This window comes from Ylistrum balloti, unplaced genomic scaffold (genome assembly GCF_031769215.1).
Source record: "Ylistrum balloti isolate Yb309-2 unplaced genomic scaffold, AGI_CSIRO_Ybal_v1 Utg369840, whole genome shotgun sequence".
NCBI lineage: Eukaryota > Metazoa > Mollusca > Bivalvia > Pectinida > Pectinidae > Ylistrum > Ylistrum balloti.
In genome coordinates this window covers 683,459-711,044 of record NW_026781998.1, presented here as the reverse complement: position 1 = coordinate 711,044, position 27,586 = coordinate 683,459, and the positions used below count along the sequence as shown (strand labels likewise).

The following is a 27,586-nucleotide window of genomic DNA, read 5'->3' as shown; positions in this document are numbered from 1 at the left end:
TTTCTGTTGCACCAACACTTATAAGAAATCTGTGGGGGGAGTATTTTAAAAACATATCTAGGATGGGGAAAACTTAAAAAAAACTTCAACTTTGATTTAATAGCAATTTTGAATCAGGCATTGTTCAATTGCATCACAGTTAGGGTTGTAATTTCATCAGTAGAATATTATATTAAGATTATCTTATTTGATGTAACTTTAATTAGTTGATATATAATTCACAATTACAAAAGTAATTCGATGACTGAACAAATGCAGACATTAAATTTTAACAACAATCAAACTTGTTATTGATATGCAAAATGATGTAGATCAGGAACTTCCATGATTATGGGTAGGTTCAGTATTTAGTTTCCTTTATCATGATGAGAAGGAAGTAAGTGCTAAAATGCTGGATTTCACAGTAATGTTTAATCTACTTAAGGTTGGCAAAATATAAGATAAAAAGGAGAACAAGTCTGTTAAAATTGATTCTTTCAATTAGAATTAATTCATTCCTTTACTCCCACAAAACCTCGCACATTATTTGTTTGTGCATCGATAACATTAAATATGTGTACTTGATAGTTCAACTGATAACAGTTGATGGTAAAATGACCTGTGCATGTCTGTAAAATATATACACTATTATCTGTACAAAAATATAAAACATTATGATATATCACTAACTACAATTATTGTAAACTGTGTATATAATAATGTACTGTTACTTATTTAGGTCAATAGTATATTTTTTTTGCAACAATGTGTGCACAAATAATTTCATATACATATTAAACAATATATCCATTTTGTTAAAAGATATGAGAGTCAAAGAAACATGTAAGATGAACCACCTACATATCTATAACTTTAGAAATGTCACATTAAACAAATCTTTAGTTGAAGAAGATAAGTTGCTAATTAGTCTGATACAAAAATAGGCAAGCATTGAAAATACAAGCCAGATAATTAGTGAGAGCAACAGCTGTTACATGGTAAGGTCTTTCAAGTAAATGAAACATATACATACATGTACATGTTCCTTTGAGTTTTGGGGATCTTCAATGTAATAAAGCTGTTAACTACTCAGTAATGAAAATCAAGACTGGATATATTCCTATTCCAAATTAAACATTGATACAAGGATCAGACCATAAACATTTATTAATGCTATGCATACATTATTTATGGCAGATATGAAAGGATTTTTCCTTATATGCCTTGTACGTCATTATGATTTGCTATAATTGGGCACAGGAACACCGAATAATTCTAAAGGAAAACAATCTCCATTTAACTGTTCTAATTCTGGCTTCATATGTTTAACAGTGTCAAAACAAGATAACCAAAATAAAGAGATGGATGCTCACTATTGATCTGCATGCAGAGGTTGTGGAGCTGCAGAATTACAGCTATTATTTTCTTTGACTCTCCTTGAAATGACTTTCCCTTCATGATTCCAGGGTTCTAGTATTATCAGAGAATCCCAAGTGTCCTCTCATGTGCTATTGATTTTACTTATGTATTTTTTTTCTAGGATCGGAGTGGTTCTTATGATAGCATGAGATTTTCATCATTCGAGACCCAGCTACTAGATATCATGAGGTCTACTGGAGATCCTAATGAAACCCTCAAAGGTTTGTAAATTAAAGTTAATGTACCTGTAGTCTGAAAGCCTAATACTTCCTAGCTCTCATTAGACATACTGCCCATATCTTCTTGTCAATGTTATCTGTCACTTGGACGAGTCCCTATCCTTTAATTTGTAATTATTATCAGATGAAATATATAGATATCAAAGATTAAAATGCTAATGAGATGTTTAAAAGTACAATTACACATTTTACTTGATTTAAACACTTACAATAATGATTTGGTATTGGAAGAATTTGAACTTTGTATACATCTATACACCAAGTGAAATATGATTTAGTAGATACATTAGTTGTCTGCTTTTTTTTTTTAGGAAAACCTACTTTTGGATTTGGAGAAGGACTAGATGAGGACAGTTTAGACCAGTCTGGAGGGTCATTTCATGGGGGGTCCCAAGGCTCTCCTGGCTCCCAGGGAGAACGTATAGAGAGATTCTCAAGGAAAGTCTTTGTTGGGGGTCTACCACCTGACATTGATGAAGGTAAAGAATTTCTGATGAGTATACTTAGAGGCAGTAATATTACTTTTTAGAATAAACATAGAGTATTTTAAGCAAATGAAAAAAATAGAAAGCATTAAAGAAACTGTTGTATTATGCAACAGATCAATGAAAAAAAATCCAAACAAACAGAAATATATTTTGCTTGGAAGGACTTATAAAGGCAAATTTGCTTCTCTACTTCCCTATATTTACATCTTATGAAAAACTATTTGAAATTAGAGGAAACACACATACCTATCTTCTAGATCCTATGATTGAGTGAGGAACTGATTTCAAGCTAAGTGAAGTAGGGGAAAATATGCACAAACTTTAAATGTATTAAATGTGTGAAAGACTTCAACTGTACACATGTAAAACCGCTGTGATGTTATGTGTATACTATTGTAGCAAGTAATAATTGTGGGATTTATGTTGAAATAACTCACGTCCAACATGTTAACATATCATTATGACAAGGGTTATTAACTACAATAATACTAGGTTGAGTGTGAAGAACATACCCCAACAATTTCACTCTGGAGTGTCAATCATTTCTTACGAGGAAAATTTACTATACATAGTTATCGTTGTATTTCACACTAGGTCAAACTGCGAGGTTTATAGTCCTAGAAACATTGCATATTAAGCTTCCTTGTATGTTATGTTAATGTTTATTAGTAAAGTTAACCATGTATAGGCATTTGGAATCAGGAAATTCTACCCAAGGGTCAGGTACTTTGGTCTGAACTGAGGCTTTGTCACATTTCATACCCACATATGGTGGACTATTTTTCTTCTCTCTCTTCAATTTCTTCATAGCAAACAGGTGTATTAATATTTTGTTTATGAGATGGAGTTAGTTGTCGTTTCCAAGATCATCATGAGCAGGCATGCAATGTTTTGACAGGCTTTCCATTATGACATTGTAATGTTGTGTAATAGTAGTAAAGGTCACTAAGTGCACCCATGTTGGATAGAGTTATCCCACATGATGTTTTCACACAGGATGCCTAATCATTTGTGTTTATGTACATGTACATTATTTAAGTATTGTGTGCTTTGTCACTATCTCTGATCTCTGATTTTGGCCAAAAGTCAGTTTTATACTACATTAAATTGGTTTATTCAGCATAACTTGTGTTATACCCTAACATGTTATCCTGCCATAAGCCCATGGGACAACTGAATATTTTAGACTTGAAGTTGTGGGCATATTGCAGGGCAGTGAAGTTGTAATTCACTTCCCTCTTCTCAAAGTTTTAGTTAGGATTTTACTAATTTTGACCAGGATTTGTTTCAGAAATTTGAACCATTGTCTTTTCTTTCTGGACTAAAGCTATGAATGGTTGATCACATGAAGCTGAAAGTGATGAAAAGTGATAAAGTGAATTTTGTATAAGTAAATTTTGTGGAAAAAATGTATATTTCCAAAATGCTATAATGGACCTACAGTACAGCAATTATGTTTGTATATGAAATATAGACATGTATTGCTTAGTATATCACTCAAAGTTGTTTTTATATATGTATTTCAGAGGAAATAACTGCAGCTTTTAGAAGATTTGGTGCCCTGGTTGTTGACTGGCCCCATAAGGCAGAGAGCAAATCCTATTTTCCTCCAAAAGGTTAGTTGAAATACTTAGTCAGTAATACAGCGTCATTCATTAGGTCATACTGGACTGACCTTTGTCATGGAGTTAAATATCATGTTTATACCACAAATACCAGTTTGCTGGTGTTGGAATTAGTTGAAAATTATAATCAAATAAATCATGATAAGTTATTTAACTGTTTAGGATTAATATTGAGTAAATGTTATGAGTCAGGAATTCACATTTGTTTACCTTAAAACATATGTATCAATGGACAGAAATGAAATTATTCTTCAAAATAATTTTCTGCATATACAAGTAATTAAAGTTACTTAAAAATTAAACGAAATTGACAATATAAGGCAATTTGAGGACATCACGTATAGACCACTGTTATAATTATCTTCCATACTGTATTTTGTATAGATAATAGAAATTACTCCCTGTTAATGTCCATCAAGAGTTATTTATTTACAATGAAAACTCAATTGTCTTCATAAAAACATGAGAGAATAGTTTGAGAAATAGGTCCGTTGTTGTTATTTTAGGGAGAAAATTATCAAGAATCTGAAAACATGTTATTACCTTAAATCTGATTTGTAAGCAAAAAGGCGTCCGTAATATATCGCATTCAATGCAATATGAATTTTGATGTTTATCATTTGTATATGAGAATACATGAGATAGCTATGAAAAAAATTAGCTGCTCTGCTGACGACTGTAGAATAAAATTGGAATTAACCATGAAGGTCACTGGACGTAGCATTGGTTACGACTTAACAGTTATGTTGTGTGACATATACTAAAGCATATTTCACAAAGCACTGTATGTCCAATAAATGAAATTGGTATATAACAAGGGAAGTGTACTGTCACTGTCTGTATTTTATCACTGATTTTACTCTATTAAGATCTCTGTGGTTGTAATATTTTCAGAGACTTATTAAAGTTTGTTTATCTCATCTTCCACAACACCAAGGTGAAATAGTAGTAGCATGCATTTGAATTGTACACAAATGATGATACTCCGTTTGCTTGAATAAGTATGATGTAGTATTATTGGAGCATATTTGTGAAACTGTTTTGACAATGTTGAATTTTACTTTCACTGTGAAAGTCTCCTACTATAGGACTGTTTGGTGTTGAATTTGTTAATTCTAGTTATTGGAAAACTTCAGAAGTAAATTGGTATTGAAAATTTCCATCCATACAATGACAAAAAATATACTGTATCAGAAGGGATACAGCTGTGTGCAAAGTTACACTACTAGGTAAAACGGGCAGTAGATGTACCATGAATTATTGATGCACAATGTATGCATGTGGAGAATCACTATGTGAAGTACCATCTACAGATGTTACAACAGTACTGGAAAAATTTGGAAATTGATTTATCCAATGAGACCCTCTTTGAAAATATCTGTCAGTCTTTTTCCCTTAGTTAATGATTGAATTAATGATTTGATAATTACTGTCATATAATACATTGATTTAAAGGATTCAGTTTTATTAATTGCTGTGTGCTATTTGACTGGTGAGTTATGGAAGGGTATATGATTGGTAGCATCTGGTGAAATAGGAGCCTAGTGGTGGTTACCTCTGTGTGCTAGCTATATTGATTGTGGCCCTATTGATTGGTTCCTATTCACTCCTGGAGATCTAGAGACTACATCTGTACATGGAGATCTTGTGGCTTCAGCACCCCATAAATCCTGCAAGACAAGCAGCTTGGTCAGGTCCAAAGTACATAATCTTGGTCATGTACCTTCATCATAATACAAATTGTAATACCTCAGCTGATTACCAGGTGTAACATGTTTGAAATCGCTATCAAAAGGTCTTTTGAATCTAGTGAAGACTCATTCACAAAATCATTATACATGATATAGGTAACATAGAAAGTATCCACTTATGCAAATATTGTATGTTATTCCCTTGTTTCTCAACTAGCAACAAATATCTCAATATTTCACACAGTGATTTTTGAAGGTTTAGTGAGTCCAGAACACCCAATTCCAAAATACTTAGAGAAACAGTGTTTTCTTAAAATTCGAGTGAGTCCCACAATAAAAGCAGGAGTCCAGGACTCAAATATCTGAGTCCCAAAAATCACTGTTACATTTATTCTAATAACTCAAACTCCACTATTCAAAAGTCTTTTGAGCAAATGTAGACCTCAGATTTTTAAGGAGAGTCTAGTTCATGACCAGGCTTCTGCAACAAAATTTAATTCAACTCTGACATGGGGCGATTTTAAGCACTTATTTATGTGATACCCTAACAGTAATGTACACATGATTGAATATCCAGAACAGTTTGGAGATAAACACCCAGTAGCTAATTAAAGTCACAGGGAAATAAACTCTGTGTTATTATATTACTGAAGACAAGGTATGATTTTGAAAGTTGAAGAATGCACAAAGTGTGATTACTTGAATTTAAAATATGGATGAGATACAATACACATTTCTTTCTCTTACACAAAATGATAATGATTATTATATGATTTTTAACTGTTGCAGTTTGTTCCATTACTTCACTTATCAAAGATATATATAATATATATATTAGTTATGCTCAGGAAAAAGAAGGACGCAAAAAGTTGTTCTTATTTGGTCAAACTTAAATCAAATTGCAATATATTTGAAACCAGGTACATTCTTAAATGACTCTGGCTGTTATATGACTTAAAACTACAATAAGCAAACATGTGTCACAGTTCAGGCCTTGTAATAAGCCCACACATATATTTAAAGCTGTTGAGTAACACTAATGTTGTTAATGGTGTTTCATTGTCCTGTAATAAGCCCACTGGTGACTCGGAGTCAGAGCTAATTTTGTCCCCCTGGGTGTATATATTGCAGGATATATATGGTTTATTCATGATCATGTTCTCTAGTGACAGAAGAGTTCATTCTAGATGTATATATGTACAAATTTCTCCCTTGAAATTAATACCCTACAAAATTATTACTTACAAAAAAATATCTAAATATGTATGATTATATGTGTAGCTATATGCGTTAAACTGACAAAGTTCAAATTAATACAAGTATCTGATTCATTATTGATTATAGAATTTTCTGAAATAGCAGCACCACTAAATGGATTTATCCATCAATACAAATTTTATCAAGCATATCGAGAACAGGTATATCACGGTATCTGTTAAGTCATCATTTTAATTTCCCGAGGGAGCCATTTTACAGAGAATAACTGTTATGAATGGATATGATGCATACACAGTAATTATTATGTACCTGTAATGGATTGTAAGTTAGCGGAGGTTTCTGGCAGGAATGTGCCTAGAAGGACCTCCACCTCATTGATTGCCATTATCCTGTACATTGTGGTATTGATGAGAATTGCCTTTGGTGACTTTTGATGGCCTTATTATGTGTATGTAATGCCGCCATGGTGTGGACAATACTGGCCTTGATTACAAGCCCCACCAGTTTCCTTTATTCCTTGTAGGATAACATCTGTTTCCCTATGTAAAACTTATCTGGTGTTTGATGTAAAAATAGATTTTGAGCATCTAACAACATTCCTCTGCTTGCTTCAGGTTTATTTTTAGCACTGCTAATCCATACTCTCACTATCTAATGAAGCACTTCCTCCCTAGAACCAAATCTGAATGAGATTCTTAAGTAAATTGCTTTGTCAAACTTTAGAGATGGTGAATTTCCTGCCATTGTACCAAAGCTTTCTAATGAATGTGAATATAAGGGAAATATTTTGGACTTTATTTAAGTATATTCATGCATAATATATCTGCAGTGCTGTATATATGGTAACTTAGGTATTGTTCATTTTTAGGGTCTTCTCATATTCAGATAGTAAAATTATAAGATTTTGAAAGTAGAAGTGTATTAACTTTGTTGATAATCAGGTTTATCAGCTGTGTGGTCAGTGGAAATGTATCTCAATGAATAGCAGTGATGTATGTATATATGTACTATACTATACTCCCAGCTATGATAATACACCTTTAAGGACGTGTGATTCATAGAGATATCAACTCACTGTTTCACATATGACAGATCATGTATGATAAATGTTTCTATTTTACATGATTAACTGTGCTTCATCAGTGTAAATTAATAAGTTTATTGTCATTGCCGTGGGCTCAAATTCATTCATTAAAAAGGATCTGTATGTTACAAGCTATAGGCTTGCAATATCATGAATACTTCAATCACTCTCTTCCGTTTCAGTGACGTTAGTCATATTCAAAAAGATACAATTCCCAAATCAAGAACTAATGAATTTAATTATTCATCGACATAGTGGTGCCTAAAGATAGAAAAATGTCTGGCTTATTCTGTTCAGAAAATCTGTACTTCAATAATCTGACAGGCTTCCAATATATATATACTGTATATGATGCAATGTATTATAGTTTATTGATATTTTTGGCAATTGTAACACAATGTACTGTAGAACCTTTGATTATGTACGGCAGAGCCTGTATGTGATTATGTACAGGAACCTGTATGCAATTAGGTACAGCAGGACTTGTATATAATATGTACAGCAGAACCTGTATATGATTATGTACAGTAGATTCTGTGTGTGGTTATGTACAGCAGGACTTGTATATGATTATGTACAGGAACCTGTATGTGATTATGTACAGCAAAACATGTATATGATTATGTACAGGAACCTGTATATGATTATGTACAGCAGGACTTGTATATGATTATGCACAGCAGAACTTGTATATGATTATGCACAGCAGGACTTGTATATGATTATGTACAGCAGAACCTGTATATGATTATGTACAGCAGAACCTGTATATGATTATGTACAGCAGGACTTGTATATGATTATGTACAGGAACCTGTATATGATTATGTACAGCAGGACTTGTATATGATTATGTACAGCAGAACCTGTATATGATTATGTACAGCAGGACTTGTATATGATTATGTACAGCAGGACCTGTATATGATTATGTACAGGAACCTGTATATGATTATGTACGGCAGGACTTGTATATGATTATGTACAGCAGAACCTGTATATGATTATGTACAGCAGGACTTGTATATGATTATGTACAGCAGGACTTGTATATGATTATGTACAGCAGGACTTGCATATGATTATGTATAGCAGATTCTGTATGTGATTATGTACAGCAGAACCTGTATATGATTATGTACAGCAGGACTTGTATATGATTATGTACAGCAGGACTTGTATATGATTATGTACAGCAGAACTTGTATATGATTATGTACAGCAGAACCTGTATATGATTATGTACAACAGGACTTGTATATGATTATGTACATCAGAACCTGTATATGATAATGTACAGCAGGACTTGTATATGATTATGTACAGGAACTTGTATATGATTATGTACAGCAGAACCTGTATATGATTATGTACAGCAGGACTTGTATATGATTATGTACAGCAGAACCTGTATATGATTATGTACAGCAGAACCTGTATATGATTATATACAGCAGGACTTGTATATGATTATGTACAGGAACCTGTATATGATTATGTACAGCAGGACTTGTATATGATTATGTACAGCAGGACTTGTATATGATCATGTACAGGAACCTGTATATGATTATGTACAGCAGGACTTGTATATGATTATGTACAGGAACTTGTATATGATTATGTACAGCAGAACCTGTATATGATTATGTACAGCAGGACTTGTATATGATTATGTACAGCAGGACTTGTATATGATTATGTATAGCAGAACCTGTATATGATTATGTACAGCAGAACCTGTATATGATTATATACAGCAGAACTTGTATATGATTATGCACAGCAGGACTTGTATATGATTATGTACAGCAGGACTTGTATATGATTATGTACAGGAACCTGTATATGATTATGTACAGCAGGACTTGTATATGATTATGTACAGCAGAACTTGTATATGATTATGCACAGCAGGACTTGTATATGATTATATACAGCAGGACTTGTATATGATTATGTACAGCTGATTCTGTATATGATTATGTACAGCAGGACTTGTATATGATTATGTACAGGAACCTGTATATGATTATGTACAGCAAGACTTGTATATGATTATGTACAGCAGAACCTGTATATGATTATATACAGCAGGACTTGTATATGATTATGTACAGGAACCTGTATATGATTATGTACAGCAGGACTTGTATGCGATTATGTACAGCAGGACTTGTATATGATTATGTACAGCGGGACTTGCATATGATTATGTACAGCAGGACTTGCATATGATTATGTACAGCAGAACTTGTATATGATTATGTACAGCAGAACCTGTATATGATTATATACAGCAGGACTTGTATATGATTATGTACAGGAACCTGTATATGATTATGTACAGCAGGACATACATGTGGTTACATACAGCAGATTCTGTATGTGGTTATGTACTGTAGAACCTGTATGTGATTATGTACAATAGAACTTGTATGAGATTTTGTACAGTAGAACCTGTATATTATGATACATAGAAGATTTTACAGTGCCAATGTAAATAGAATTCATTAAATGAGTTCATTAATTTGATCTGTCACATGTATTTGAGTCAGGGACTCAATAAATTGTTTAACCAATTTAATAGATTCCTTATGTCAATGGTATGAGTCGTAAGATTTTATTAGGTCACCTGACCAGTGGTTATGGTGACCCTTAGCAATTGTTCTTCGTCTGTTATCTTACGTTGTGCATTAACCTTTTTGTTGTGAACACAGCAACTTGATAAAATATGTAGGCATTTTAATGAAACCTTATGTTAATAAGATCTTGTAATTGGACAAATTAGACATTGGGATCAATTCATTCAATATTTACAGAGGTAATGCCCTGTCCAGTTCTTTTTTCATTGGACATTGTGAACAAGATAACTTGAGTTAATATGAACAGATACTGATGAAACGTGTTATGCAGCCTGACATAATTAACATCTTGCTTGAGTTTGACAATGGTACTGATTTGATAATAATATACAGAGTATTGGTTCTTTTGAGTTTTAGTTAGAGTTTCATTGCCAATTTTGTGAACATGATAACCTGAGTAAATATAAACAGAAATTTTAAATGCAACTTGGTGTGCAGCCTTATATCAATACAATTTCAGAGGAGTCTGACAATGGGACAGATTTGATAATATTTTTTACAGAGTTATGACCCTTTTGAATTGTATTACCATTGGACATTGTGAACATGGTAATTTGAATAAATCAGGACAAATTTTGATGAAAACTTGGCATGCAGCCTTATATTAATAAGATGTGGAGTGAATGACTATAGAATTGATTTGATCACTGTTTGCAGAGTTATAAGACTTTCATAATTTTATTACCTTGGACCTTGTAGACATTATAGCATAGTAAATATTAACAAATTTCAATGAAACTTTGTTTACAACCTTACATTAATAAGATCTCAGATGGGATTCACAAAGGGACCAATTTGATTGTAACTTGCGAAGTTATGGCTCTTTGCATTTTAAGCTCACTAGTCAGGTGACACTGTTCAGACACCCATGGACTTTGTTCATCATGTAAACCATATTTAAAAAAGAAAAAGAAGAAGAAAATTCCGATATTAATTTCACTATAAGATCAACTTATTTCAATAAAAGCAGTTTGTTTTTCACTATTGAGACAATTATGTGATGTCATTAAGTTGTGACTTATTTATGACATCATACATGTGTTTTATGATATCAATGACATGACAGTATGACATATATTACACAATAGGCCAGTTAAATACATATGATCAATTAGAATCTGTACAAGATGATGTTGAATATAGCCATGGTGGATATATACTGTAGAATCTAATGTGGTTATGTCTGTCTGTAGTAAAACCTGTATGTAATTATGTACAGCAGAACGCCATTGGTGGATTTTATTTAGATTTTCTGCCTACTTTAAATACAATGTATTACAATGTCTATACTTTCAAATTCCTTGCATAGTAATTCTAATGAACCAAGATTGAATAATATTCAATGATTACAAAAGACGTCACACATTTAGGCACATACAACAAACTAGTTAAAACATGCGTTCTACATGAACTAATTGAGTGTCTACAATTTGCATATAATTAGTATCAATGAGATGTCATTATTGGAACCGTGAATGTGGCAGGCAATTATTTGGATGATCTTACTCTGTGTTATATGCATAAATTACCCCTCCATGTAATATTTAACATTTACAGTTTGTATAAAGCAATCTATTGTCTTATATATCATGGTACAGCATACCATTTGCCTGTATATACATGTGTATTATCTTTACACTCGGCTGTGTGTAGCCTCATACATTTGACTAAATGTATGTGTATTATTATGACGTGTGGCTGTAATCCAGAGTTTTCTCAGTATCAGTAACACAGTCAACCAGGGATATATATTCCTACATGTTACATGCATAATGGTTGAATTCCCTAGCCACTCCCCAATACTGAAGTGTTCACTGGCCAGCTGTTATGATGTGATCAATAACTTGTGTTTGTGTTGACGATTCACTTCAATTTGAACAAAGCTTCAGTGTGGACAGAGGAAGCAAGCATTGATTCTAGGCCCAAAGGATCAGGGCTTCAATATACAGCTAAACACTGCAATTTGGTAGATCAATATACTGTGATCCAGGAGTCATTTCACATTACATCTATACTGCCAGGTCAAGGTCATCTCTGAAGGACAGAGGCAGGATAAAGGTGCTATATATTGAATATCTGTAGGAAATAGATGATATAGGCATCCTGAGTTTAATGTTATAACTTTTGCTGGCCATATAGGGTCACTTTAGCATCCCCAAATTGACTATGTATTATGTATTTAATATCTTTGAATTGAATTATTAATCATCAGCTCATCTCTATCAAAGTTGTTATGAGATTACATGAGGCCTCAGTGTCTGTTTCGTTCATGACTCCTTTTTAAATTCCATAAAGCATATAAACCCTGTGTTTTATAGCAAATATTGATACCTAGCCTGCAGCTTATATGTGAATGAAGCAACTTTATGGGAGCTGGATGATCATTATATTCCAGTGCTGAATTTGATCTTCATTCAGTATGACGATCAGAGATATGTGATGCACAAGTGTACCAACATTGTCTGTAGACATCATGTTTCAGCACACACTTGGGTATATATATAAGTTTGCAGTTTCAGTGACAAACATTAGTTATTGACTTTGTTGGTTGAGAATAAATGTAGTTCCTGTTGTTCAAAATTATTTATGTGTAATGCTCTGCAGGTAGGGCATAAGAATGGTACCTACAGCCCCTCATTGTATAGTCTTAATTTTTCTCTTCTCTCTAAACGTTTTCCTGATACTGCCTTACCTTTGGCCTCTAGTTGAGCATAAGTCTCTTTGAGAAAGACACTGGGCTCTGTCCCCTGGGCAAGGCATACCAGAATCTTTCCAAATGGTGGTTACATTTCTCTTCCTAACACCCAGCATTAAGGATTTTAACAACTAGTTTTACTGTTATATGACAATATAATCAAGTGATTGTTTGGCATCTCCTGCTGGTTTTATTTGACACCCTAATTCTTTATTATGGTAGCATTATTAAGTTTGGCTTCAGTTCCACACTATCATAAGGAGGCTTTCACAAACGTGTTGTAGCCTCCCACAAGCATTCACACTAGTAACACATGCTCTCATCCCTCATAAGTTGGGCTGTTCTTTCATGGTCAAAGATGTTGATAGGAGGTAAAACCAAAACCAAACATTCCTTTATGTAATGTTGAGATTTTGTCCAGCGTTGTGCCTCGTGTGTTGTACATTGTAAACTTTTAACATTTTCAACATGCTGATATTAGGTCTGCAGCATGCTGGGATGAAAGGCTAACAACTTTGTTAAAATGAATGACTTTGAACCACTTTCAAGGTCACAAGGGCCAAACGTGTTGAAATAAGTTCTTGTCAATAACCGAAAGGCTCAGGGTGCTGATATTGTGCCTGTTGTATTCTGGCATGCAAGGCTACCAAGATGTTCATATTGTTGACCTTGACCCACTTTCAAGGTCACATGTATTGAATATGTCCAAATCTTAAACAATATTTTCTCAATAAGCAAAAGGCCCAGGGTCAAGATATTGGGCCAGTAGCCTGCTGGGATGAAGGGCTATCATGCTTGTTCAGATGAATTATCTTTACCCTCATTCAAGGTCACAGGGGTCAGTCAAATATGCTAAACTACAACAGAGAGTGTTATCAGTTCTGTTTCATTGAAAGTTCAGCCTTCACACTTAGAAACGATAAAAACTTTGTAAGTATGCATATATCAGTTATGTCCTGTCTACCCAAATGCTGGAACTGATGGACAGGTTCTAAAACTTTTCAAAGACCTGAAGACCTCAGGTCACTGTCAAGGCCCATGGACCTCCTGATTGAAATTATGTATTTTTATTGGAAATAGTTCAGACATGGTTAGAATTATATGTTTAAGATGATAATTTGATGAGATGCACATATTGACCTCAGCTGACCCTTGCGGGCTATTTGGCAGTATCAAAAATGGGTCAAATTGACTGAAATTTAAAGAAAATTCTTCTCAATACCCAGATAATGTAGAATCAAATACTCTTCATGGATGGAAGTGTCTTACCAAAATTGTAAATTTCATGATGCCAGGGTCTCGCATTTCCCCTTGGAGGAGGGTAGAATTTACTATAGTTTATATAAGAATGTAATATTTTTGAGTATAATTTATTTAATTCTTTCAGAAATAGTTCAAACTTAATTAGAACTATTAGTATAAGCTGACAATTTGATGAGATGCACATGATGACCTCAGCTGACTCTCCAGGGGCTGAGGTGTGGGGCCAAAAATGGGTTAAATTGACTGTAGTTTCAAAAATCTTTTTTCATTACCCAGATAAAGTAGAACCAAACAATCCTCATGAGTGGAAGTGTGTTATGGTGCTTTAGCAAAATGGTAAATTTCAAGACCCTAGGGTTTCACTTTTTTTCCCTGGGGAGGAGGTAAAATTTATAGGAAAATTACATTTTTTAGCATATTTTATTTATTTTCTTTTAGTTCAAACTTGGTTAGAATTATTAGTATAAGCTGACAGTGTGATGAGATACACATACTAACTATGACAGACCCCCAGGACTGATAAGCAGAGCCAAAAATGGGTCATATTGACTGAAATTTCAAAGATCTTTTATTGTTCCTTGATGGATTTTGTTATATATTTCTGTATATTTTCTGTAAATTCAAACTTGGTTAGAAGCCTTGGCATGGAACAGCAGTTAATGTTATGCACAATTTACATTTGGATTATGTGTACCATGTAGTTGAAGTTATCTTTTTTTTTTAACAAAATCATTTCTATGACATGCTACAAGAAGCATTGTGACTCAGGTGACCATTAAGGCCTTTGGGCCTCTCGTATTTAATTGCTGTACATGTAGATACCGTGAGGTGAAAGAAATTCCTTTGGGTGGGAGGAAGTAGAATAGGTAGGTCAGGGAAGCTGATGAAAGCTCCTGAAAGTTTAGTTCACATGTTGAACAACAGCTCAGAGGCCCTCAGTGAGAACCTGTGATAGTTTAGTGCATATTTACAACAAAAACTCAGAGGCCCTGAGTCAGAGCCCCAGGTAGGATTAGTTTACTCCTTTTGCAATATCATGTGAAATGAAGACAAAATCAAATTTCTGTTATTCAAAATTCATTAATTACAGGTTGAGTTATCTTTCACAATTTCTTATTTACACAATACTGCAGTGTTTTGTAGGGCAAATGATCAAAGAAAGGAAGAAGGATGCAAGCTAAAATATTGATAACATGTTACATAAATTATGTTACAAATAAATATTTGAAACAGTTTACGGTAGAAAATTGCTTCGCAATATAGCATTACTAAATTAAATATTTCAAGTATAGATATCGCATTTTAATCTTAACATATATTTTTGAAAGAAATGTCTCTGTTTTCACCCAGCGAAACAGATCAATTTTATGCTCTTTAACATAGATTTCTTTTGTGTATTTGCAGGTTACTGCTTTTTACTTTTTCAAGATGAGATGTCAGTCCAAGCTTTGATTGAATCCTGTATCGTGGATGATGACAAATTGTACTGGTGTGTTTCCAGTCCTACGATGAAAGATAAACCTGTAAGTACAATATGCAATCCACATTTTCTAAGGTCGTGACAAATTCTAAATCACCATTTTTAGTAAGAGTCATCTAGCCACAAATATGTCAGTTTTCAGGAAAGAATATGGATGTAGAAATGACTACCTGTCAAAATGGGTAAATGTCTGTCTCAAGCATTTTTGATAAAGTTTCAGTGTACCAGTCATGTTTGTTCTGCTTCTACTTCACTACTTTGCTTTGAATAAAATTCTTTCACCAGATTGAGATGGCAAAGAAATGTTTTGAGATATTGGACAGTAAGTCTTGGTAAAATGATATGGCTACAAAAGATGATGGAGGACTTGGACCTTACATCAATTTCTTTTGCTGGTACCAATAAAACATAAGTAACAGATCTAGAGAATGAAAAAAAAAAGAAAAAAAGGACATCCAGCATTGGGCTGATACCGTATTTTCCGGGTTATAAGTAGCACCGGTATATAAGCCACAGAGCCAATTTAAAAAAAAAAATTCGATTTGATCCACATATTAGCTACACAGGAATATAAGTTTTTAAATTCTTGAACTTGTTTCACTTGGGAGCTTCCAAAGACTGTCTATGCACAGATGTAGGGCCTGATGTTACATACAGTTTACTTAACAATATCTCTATCAGTGTTTATACTGTTAAATATAAGTGAAGGCTCTTGTATGCTGACAAAATTCTTATAGTCCCACATCATTTCTTGTAAGTTACACAAAGCCATTCTTATCGTAAACAAGCACAGCAGTTGTTCTAGAATTTGACCTATAACCTGATGACCTATCAATCCCAGGATGCAACAGGCTATTTTAAATTTCTGCTATGGCTTCTGAAGCTACCACTAAAGTTCAGAAGATATTAAATCTAGCAAAGTCATGAAGATTTTGCCTTAATCTTGTTCCCTTTATTCAATATAAAGTCCTTTTCTCTTCCACAAAAATACAGCATCTCTATCAAGTTTTAATGTTTTATGCAGCATTATAAAATTATTTCGCTGTGATTTTGTAAATTAATAGTGATATGGATGTTGTTTTAGGATGTAAACTCAAACTTTGCCACTGTGTTGCAGGTTCAGATCCGGCCATGGAACTTAAGTGATTCTGACTTTGTGATGGATGGGTCCCAGCCACTTGACCCAAGAAAAACTATTTTTGTTGGAGGAGTTCCTAGACCTCTGAGAGCAGGTGTGTTAAAATGAAAAAAATATTTTTGTATTTCCTGATGATAAAACCTGAATAAAGGAAAGAATATCTTCCACAGGATGGAAGTATCATATTACCATTTGACAGGTATTGGTCAGTCTCGAGAATTGGAGAATTTTTCAGAACTTAATGTCATTATTCTATGAAATAATGTCAATGACAACAAAATTATCTTTTGGCTTAATGCCGATATTGAAAAAGGTTCAGTAAAAATGTGTTTTGATCAGTTTATTTTAGGATACAGTACAATTTCTCATTGCTTCAATCACAAGTAATACAGTTAACAATAAATGTACTATTGCTCATGTCAGTAATATCTGATTTCAAGACATTTCCATTACAGGTCATTGACTAATATTTTCATTCCTGTAATTTGATCCCAACTGGGAGTGGTTTGTATTTCTTAGGAAGCTGAGATCACAGACCTTCCTGTGTTATCAAAGCTGTGTCCATGGGCATGACACTTTACCCATCTGCTCTGGGATGGCATGTGACTGGCCTCCCATATGTTGTTCAGTGATGTTACCACCTATTACATGGAAACCCTGTATCAAAATGATTTAAGCTATTCACACATCAGTGAACCAAAATGAACTTTGTTGTAAGCAAAAAGCTTGTAAAAGCATGCAGTCTATTCAAATTGCTTGGAATTGCATGTTATGACATGAACTTCATAGTGTTTGTAGAATTAGCCTTGCCATACTCCCTTAATACAAAAGGATTGATCTGTTACAGTGGAGCTGGCTATGATAATGGATAGGTTATACGGCGGTGTATGCTATGCAGGGATTGACACCGACCCAGAATTGAAGTACCCAAAGGGGGCAGGAAGAGTGGCATTTTCCAATCAACAGAGCTACATTGCTGCTATCAGTGCAAGATTTGTCCAGCTACAGCATGGGGAAATAGATAAAAGGGTAAAAAGCAAAATGTTTTTCTTGTCAAAGTTGTGATATTGATCTTGTGTCTTTAGTTCCTATTAATGCCACCATGGATAGCACACTCTCTTTTCACCAGATAGTTGGGTTTAATTCCTTGATCAGAAGTGAAAAGATATGAAGCCAAGATATTGATTGTTTTTACCATACAAGACCCTCTGCTTCCTTTTAGGTCTAAAAGATTGATGTATATAAGATAATGATGTTCAGAATTAAAGCAAAATGTCCATTTGGTGGCACATATTCATTATATGTACACTGAAATGTCCAAAGAAAAATCAGTTTGACAAGTTACAAATTTTGGGTAAGCTTAAATTAGTATCTGTTGAAAGTCTGTTGTGTAACATTGGAGTCTTTCTACAGGTGGAGGTGAAACCCTATGTATTGGATGACCAAATGTGTGATGAGTGCCAAGGTGCCAGATGTGGAGGAAAGTTTGCACCATTCTTCTGTGCAAATGTCACTTGCTTGCAGTATTATTGTGAGCACTGTTGGGCCCAGATCCACTCTCGGCCAGGAAGAGAATTTCATAAGCCACTGGTAAAGGAAGGAGCTGATCGACCCAGAGCTGTACCATTTCGATGGTGTTAAGGCTTGGTCAGGAATGTGAAAAGCTGCCTCGTTCAGATATTCAGAGTCGCCTGGTGAAGCTAATTTATAATTTTTAAAGGAAAGAAGATGAGACAGATTAGATTTTGAAATGTGAAGTATTTATGAGATCATTTGATACAAACAACATTTATATATTTATCTGTAGATATTCTGTTATCCATATTTTTTATTTTAGTCAGAATTTAGAGTTAATATATTTATTACAAATATTGTATTGTGATTTCGTCAGTGCTGCACTGCCACAACATTATGTGGATATAGTTATTTGATATTTATGCAGTCTCCTTGCAAAACTGTGATTGTGTCTGGCAAATTGACAGGACCACAAGTATTTACTTGTAGTCACAGGGTGAGAAGCTTTGCCCTAATCTCCTAGCAGAGGTATGGTTATAGATGTTTAGTGCTCTCGTAATACTGTGTGTTGTCTGGTTCAGAACAGCAGTATTGCCAAAAGCTGTTCAGCTTATGTTCAGGACAACATCACAGCCTGTACAACTATGTTGTGAACTGTTTTCATCAGGTTTTAAGGTTTCTGTCAATCTTTACCATGGTTTATGGGATTTTGAACTATTTTATTTGCCTTGTAGCATATTTATTCAACAGTAGCTTATTTAGTAGAGTGTATTTTTATTTGAAAATTATATTCTGTCACTTTTTGAATTGTCAGTATAAAGAGCAAGTGCACACATCTATAAACATACTTTTGCAGGTGGTTGAAAACAGTCAGTTTCAACTGATATGCTATTAGATAGGTATGCTGTGGTTCAGATTTTTTGTATGTTTTTTGTGGATAACATATCCACACCAATATGGTTAGCACTATACTTACTAAATGACAACTTGTCTCGCACAGCCAGTCCAGACACACCTGGACATGGCCATCTGTACAGAGGAACATGTTCTAGGGCTGGAGACAATCTGTCAGAAAATCACAGCTTATGTGAAACATGCAGTCGTTCAGTCTGCACACTGTATAAGGGTTGGTTACTCTGTAGAGGGGATGCTTTTCATTATGGATGGGTTGACTTGCTCAAAGGGTTTAGTCTTCTTCTTACTTACAAAAAAGGTTTACCCTTTTTGTGCAAAGAGTTAAACTACTACTTCTAGCTGTATGTACTAAAAGATCTTTACTTTCCAAGATGGGATATGTTTACCCATACATTCAGGAGAGGACAAAACATTGGTGGAACGATCCACTGGATGACAGAAAGTATACCCATTATACAAGAGGGTTTAGCTCACTTTACACTGGAGATGTTGGCGTTCCAGTATTCAATATAGGTGTAACTACCTCTGCATTAAGGAGAAATTGAATTTACCCATAATACAAGAGGAAAGACCTGTCCTTTGCAGCATACCATAAGTGTAGAGATATGTTAGAGGAACTATCCTGTCCAAAATGTGGTTATTTTCAACTCTTACAATTATGAGGGGTTGTGTATCTTAACATGCAAGAACATTTCCCGCAGAGAGTTAATGAGTACTATCTAGTCATAATGAAGTGTTTCACTTTCGACAGTGGGCATACATTTTCTGGTCATTTTAATGTTTTTTTTACCGGATTGTACTACATAGAAATTGTGACTATGTAGAAATGTTGCAGGGAATTTTCTTATGATGGAACATGTTCTTGATAGATTTCAGCATTTTAAATTTTGTATTTAAAGGTTTATATAGGCATTTTTATACTTTTGTGCAAATTTAAGATTTTAAAAAGTTATTGCATGCAAAGTTATATGTTAATTAGTTTCCTAATTACTGTTTTACACATCTTTTGTCATGTTCAACAGATTTCTACTGTGATTTTGTCCAGTTTGTATGGTTCATTGTTTCATGTTCATTGTTTTTGCAGGCCAGTGTGTTTGTGTGTGTGAAGTAAATGCAAAGTGAAACAATCTTTGATATTTTTTCTCCACTTCATATTCAATAACATTTTATAACAAAAGATGATGAGGTTTTTAAACATGAATACACTTGATTAAGTGAGAGAGCTGCCAAATTCTCTGTAGATTCATAAATTATTTTATATTTGTGATAGATCAAGGTTTGTCATTGATGTCCTAACTTTAAGATACCTCATTCTGTCACATTGGTGATTCATGTTTCACACAGAGACTTTTGTATAATTCTGATTTATCATAAATTTGCTGATACTTTACGAGTACAAAATTTCTTCTGTCATTTACAACTCCAGTCCTTGAAACTTGATTTATGCAATACAGTAATCTAATTTTGATTAAACATTTTTGGTTTTTGTATTTGTTAATAATAGGAATTAGGAACATATTTGGAAGCTAATCCAGTGTATATACTAAATATTATTTATTTGATAAAGCATATAAGATTGACTTTAATTGACTAGCAGAGTACCGACTTGGATACTATATCTAGTTAACAATAGATTGTTGCTATAGGGAAAAAGCTCAAAAAGTATTTCAGATAGAAGCAAATTAGAAAAATTTGATACATATTTGATTATTAAGGAAATGAAAATCCAGAATGTGAATTTTATAGTTGAACTGTAGTGCTAGATTGTTTGTATATTTTGATCTTTTTATTATTGAAATGTGTGAGTGTAATTTATTAAATATTTAAATACCATCAGGGGGTGAGTATTTTTACTTCTCTTTATATGTTATGTGTGAAAGGAACTGTAAACGTCCTGTTAAAAAACTTGGGTTGTGGAAAACAGGAGATAACTTCATTTGTAGTGAATAGGTATTCATAGTTTTCATTTGCTCAAAAAATTTAATAGATTATGTAGTTTGTTACACCTTTCATAAGTTATCCCCCTTAGTCCAGATCCCATACCAGTATATTATAACCTATTTATAAACATTAAGATTTTTATTAAATGGTGTATTCCAGATATTTTCACATATCATACATTTTCTGCATGCTTAAAACATTATCCCTAAGTGATCATCCCTAGCTTTTTATGTGTGTAGAGGCAATCCCTTTAACTCGCATCTGTCTTGGAATGCCAAACACTTTAGTTTGGTGTAATGTAGATGTTGTTGTATACTGTGTAATTTGTCCAATGGATGGAATTGGGTTCATGAATTATAAATATCTGTATGGATAATGTTATATGTCACTTCCAGTTTGAAACACTATACCCGTCTGTAATTATGATGTTATCAATTATGATAAAAGAAGAAAGCCTTTTTATTTTTATTCTCAACATTTTTTATACGTAAACAAGTAATTATTTCATCTGTAATCTGCCAAATATAATTTCAGTAAATAAAGAATGAATCATATTTTTGTTACTATTGCATAAGGGAAATCATTTTAAAATCAAACTTGATGTTGTCCAATATTGTATATTAGCAGAAATAGCGAAAATTGTACACATATTTCATTGTTACAAGTGTTATAAAGCATGTATCTTTCTATTTCCACTTTGTAATATTCCAGGTTTTGTACTACACTTCATAAAAATGTGTAAATAGTGGATGCAAAATGATAAAAAAAAAATGTAAATGGTAGACTTATTTTTGTTTAAGGTGCTATTGTTTTGTATGAAGAAAAGGAAAGCTTAATTTATATTTTTTAATTTCTTTGTTGATATGTTATTGTATTTTGTACTTTTAAATTGATTAACCATCTGTCTATTATCTGTGTTGATACAAGCAATGTCGTACTCCTGTGATTCTCCACTGCCGGTTTATATGTGTGTAGATCTGTAGGGAAATGCTGTCTACAACTGCCATTATTCTCCGGTCAGATGTTTCTTTAGTTCAGTTAATTTATGTTTATCTAGTAATACAAAAATGGACAGATTATTTTTTTTTTTTATCAAAATTTTCGTGGAAAGAAGAGTAAAAGAAAGAATTATATTCTAGGTGTTTTTTTTTTTTTTAGCTCTATTCATGGAATTTGTTATACAAAAGAATATAAATCAATGTTCAAATATAGATTATTTAGTGGCTGTTGTTAATATGTAGAATTCCCCCACCTTGCATTCCAGAATGATTATACCAAACAAAATTGTAATGTACAGTAAAAATAAAGATACTAACATTTAACTTAATATATATTTAAGTCCTGAAGTAACTATCTTATTTTTGTTATTATTATTTTTTTTTATGCTTCATTTGATATTCAGTGTTTGTTAAAAAAAAAAAAAGAAGTAAATGCAGTCGCTTGATTAATAAAAAAAAGAAGCCTCTGGTAATTAAGTGTTTTGTAGAATATCATTACTAATTGACATTTCTACATGTATGATGTCCAACGGAGCCGAGATTGGCTGATATGTATACCTTATGGAAAGGGTGTTTTAGCATGTCTGTGATTAATGAAAACATGCGGTGTATTACTGACCACTTCTGATCAGTAACAGAAGAGCAGATTGGTGAGTTGGCTTTTAGGAGAACCATCTAAGTGTACCGCGGGACAAATGAAGTCAGTGACAGCTAATTTTGGAAGTATTTGAAATAATCTTTGTGTCACACAAGGCTCATTATTAGGTGTTAGTGCCTTTTGTTGATGAATGACAAGTAGATATTTATTTACTGATACCACAACTTGTAGTAAATTATGTATTTGTACAGTATATGTTTTTTATATTACTTTTGACAGTTTTGTTTCGCCTAATTTGCCTTTTTTATATGAAGTTTTCTTGGTTGTTTTCAAGACAGCGTCACTTAAATTTTGTGATAGAGAATGTCAGTTCTGATCCATTAAAGATTTTATTTTTTGTTGTGAACTATTGGAGATGTTCATTCAAAATGAAAGATTAAATTTCTTCGTCACTTACATAAGGTGATTCTAGATCTAATTTCAGTCTAAAAACAATTAACGGTATTGTTCAATATCATTAACCACCAAAACAGTTTAGGCGAGGATTACACTACCTCATATTGGAAAAATACTGGTTGAGTGTTAATTTATTATTATACCTCACACCTTTTGCCTTTTATAGGTTGGTACTCCCAAACTATATGGGATTCTCAAGGGGAAAAATCAGTACCTTATAAAAAATGTGATGAGCAAGATAACTTACCTAACCCTGATGAGTTCTACTAAAAGCCAACATGGTACATTTGTATATAGGTAAACCAATTAAAACTGGCTATTTTGAAATGGTCTCAACCAGGAAGTAGAACTGATGATATTTTGGTAGTTTAATTTTAGTTTAGAATGTTGAATTATCTAATATGTTTATCTACTTACAAGTACATAGTTATGTAGATAAAATGGTTAAAAGGTAAAATGGTTTAAATGGTAAATGTAGATCCTATTCCATAACGTAACTAAGTTCAATTAAGGAATATATATAGTACAAGCCTGTTAAGAAAAAAAATCAGTGTTTTTGATTTAATATTCAGATTGAACATTGTCTTCCGACATTTATAAATGATCTTAATTGGATATTCTAAATAATTTCATGAGGTAAGGTGTTGACATTTTTTGTTTGTTGGAATATATTTTTGGGAGAAGTTATGCAGATTGCAGGGATTACTGTAAAAAAAAAAAGTACTGCTACATGGTTTATATATATATATCTTGAAATGTAGGGCACTACTTGTAAATTGAATTTGTATTTTCCGTTTTGATATGAGTTGATTAATGTTTATTTATTAATTAGATTTATTTTTTCATACTTTTTATGTGGTTTCAATTTAACATGAACTTGCGATACCATGTAGTATAGTCTACAACAATTCCAGTACTATGATAAGGAAGGATTCAGAATCAATACATCATAGCCATGCAAGTTCTCCATGGGAAGTTATGAGAAATTACATTTCAATTTCTTTTTAATCTTCTGATTTCTTTTGTTATTGTTATCTACAAGTGGTGATGAGTTCCTCAGTGCAGGACTGTGTGTTGTGTGTATTACCTTGCCACTTTCAGGCATTACATTGTGACGTGTGACAGTAGAAAGGTGATGTTTAAACCTAGATGTTTATCTGGGATTGATTTTTTTAAAACAAATGATTAGAAGATTTTATTTTTCACTGATATTCATGTATGCACAAACATGTTTAAAAAAAAAAAAAAAAAAAAACTATTGCCTTGCATGCTAGGTTTTGATAACTCTACTTACTGCAACCGTTAGCAAATGGATTGATGAAAGTCAGATCTTTATACTTTTATATTTATAAATTTTACTAAAATGCAGAATAAAGAAGAAAAATTCTTTTGAACATGATGAGATAAAATTAATAGTCCAGATATTCATTCTATGTCCATTCAGCTACCCTATTGAACCTCAGTGAACTTCAGTGAGAAATATTAAACCGGGTTTATTGACTTTGCCTTGATGTTTTAGGGCAACATTGCTGATGGGTTTTACTTGGCCTCCTATGGGATTACTCTGAAACTTATGTAGAATTACTGTATGCTAACCTATAGAAAATCATTGGACCTCCTCAAGAAATGCTATGTATGATTTTTTCCCCAGATCTCCCAGAGAATTGCATACACTTGTCTATGAAGTTTTTACTGGACTTTCCAAGGAAATACTACATATATAATTTTCCTGGGCCTCTCAAAGAAATGCATGTACATGTATCTTGTACGGAATTTTCCTGGGCCTCCAGGACAAATTATACACAGGGGATTTTCCAAGACCTCATAGAGAAATACATGTATTATAAATAAAATGTTCCTGACCTGTCCCTTTATAGGTCTATGAATGGTACTGTATTTTGGTCAATAGTATTTCACTGAGCCTTCCAAAGCAATGTATGTTGGCCTATGGACACATAGAAGACAACTGTCTATTCATAATTTGGAAAGTGTTGTATGCTAACCTATAGGAGGCTTGTTAGTCTATAGATATCCCTGGGCTTCACAGAGAAAAAGATCAATTTTTTTATTATCAAACATGATTTGCCAAACAGTGTACAATTTTTTGTATGAATTTTGGATTATGTGCAACTTTGCCAAAGACATACTTGCCAGAATTTAGTCAAGCTGCAAAGGGACAAACTCTGTTTTATATCCAAGTTTGTCAAAGGAAACTTTGCTAGCTAATACCGTATATATATCTGCATCAGTCAACAAGCAACATATAGCCCAATGGATGTCAATGATGACACACCATTGTTAGTCACATGAAGAGCAGAATACCAGTGTTTGAAGTTGGCAATTTTTAAGGTTATTCTTTGTAAAACAGAGGACCAGTATAGGATTTGTAAGGTTTGGTGTTGTGTAGTATGAAGGTTTGTTGTCAGAGAGAATAGGGTCTCATGTTATGGGTGTGGTATCTGCTCTTCCTGTTCCCAACAGTGTTCGCACTAATGGGAACATTATCCACAAGTGCAATATCTACAGTTACACTTTATTTTCGTTATTGATTTGTTTTGTACATGTATCATGTTATATAGAGCTATGTATAGCAGTACACTTGCCTTCTTATTTTCTTTGTTTATGCTTAGTTTCATAGTTAAAGGAAATTATAAGAGTGACTATATATTTATTTTTAATTTATACAGCTTTTGTTATTTTAGAGCACAGAATTTTTTGATTTAGATTTTTTTATCATTACGTCATTTTAGTGATAATTATTTATTAAATCAGTACAAAAAGTTGTTTTATCTTTTGCAATACCTGTACTATTTTTAATACTTCAGTTTACAACACAAGAAGGTGTATATCATAGCTTCATCAACAACTGACATGCAGTATTATTGGTTAAACAATTTGCATAAAATTTTTAGTTCAAATATTGTATAAAAATGCCGCCTTCTGTAAAATACTGGTGGTTGTTGTTAATTATTTTTTTACCTTTATTTGTACAATGATATAGCCTTCCATAGAAAGCCTGTGGTGTAGTCATTCATACCATACCTATCATCATCTGGTGTCAGTTCACCTCCATGTTTTTTTTAATTCAATATATATATCTAGATATATATATATTTCGAGGGTATTGCATGCATCTGTATTCCTGACCAATTTCTCATGGATGTTGTGTTTGTATATGGGAAGTTTTCAAATTTATTTTTTTGTTGAATGCAGAGTTACAAAGTGTCCTGATGTTTCTATGTTTTTAATAAAGCTAAGTCATTCTTTTATAATCACAAAGCAAATCTGGTGTTGTTGAAAGCTTATTTCAATTACAATAGTTTTGTATTTAATTTTGATAAAACACACACACAAAAAATGTATCGCACCAGGCATTAATAGTGTTATCAGTTACATTTTATGGATTGGTCACATGGTTTTGCTGCCTTGATATTTGAAATACTTTTTTTTTCTGATTTTTAAAAATATCTTTCTAACACTTAACACTTTGTGTAAGAAATTCTTCAGCAAATAAAGACTTTCAGTAGTAATCCTTGTACTAATTATTTACTAATTATATGATCTTTATAAGATTCTGAACTAATTATTTGATTTGATGGTTTTCTTTTGGTTACGACAACACTGTCAAACAAATATGCCCATTACTGTATTTATGTGGCAATAAGTCCATGCTTGGTATTAAGCCCATCCACATCTATTGCTGTGTCAATTGAAAACAGATGATATACCATTGTCCAGTAATACGGCTGATCTTACTTTGAATCAGAAGTTGTTTGTTGGCCCTTGAACTTATTGCAGGTTAAATACAGTATACTTGGTAAGATGTAACAACAGGTCTCAAAAATACAGTAAACAAGGCAAGCCAACCTGAATAACTTCATCAACACTAATCAAGGGCCACAACTCTATACCATGGTGAGGCATACAAGTTCATTTCAATATGTATATCCCCAGTGATACTTAATCCATAAACAGTTATGAATTGTAGCTGATATGTACATTTTTGCTTCAAAAATGATGTGCAGGGAACCTAGTTGCAGATAATGTAGAGTAAGAAAAACTACCAAAGGTTTCTAACCTACACAACAGTAGTAGTGTTCTAACCTATACAACAATAGTAGTGTTCTAACCTATACAACAGTAGTAGTGTTCTAACCTATACATCAGTAGTAGTGTTCTAACCTATACAACAGTAGTAG

The 27,586-nt window shown here is 33.0% G+C and overlaps 1 protein-coding gene across 1 annotated transcript in view; it reads left to right on the top strand.

Annotated features, from left to right (window-relative positions):
• The window catches only part of LOC132545339 (cytoplasmic polyadenylation element-binding protein 2-like), a 32,802-nt gene extending 5,885 nt beyond the window's left edge, over positions 1–26,917 (top strand). The window contains exons 2-8 of the mRNA XM_060209015.1: positions 1,520–1,619; positions 1,949–2,116; positions 3,652–3,741; positions 15,751–15,869; positions 16,944–17,058; positions 17,812–17,993; positions 18,378–26,917. Coding sequence (XP_060064998.1) covers positions 1,520–1,619; positions 1,949–2,116; positions 3,652–3,741; positions 15,751–15,869; positions 16,944–17,058; positions 17,812–17,993; positions 18,378–18,605 — 1,002 coding nt within the window. The 3' untranslated portion in view covers positions 18,606–26,917. The remainder of the gene's footprint in view (positions 1–1,519; positions 1,620–1,948; positions 2,117–3,651; positions 3,742–15,750; positions 15,870–16,943; positions 17,059–17,811; positions 17,994–18,377) is intronic.
• Positions 26,918–27,586: the final 669 nt, after the last annotated feature.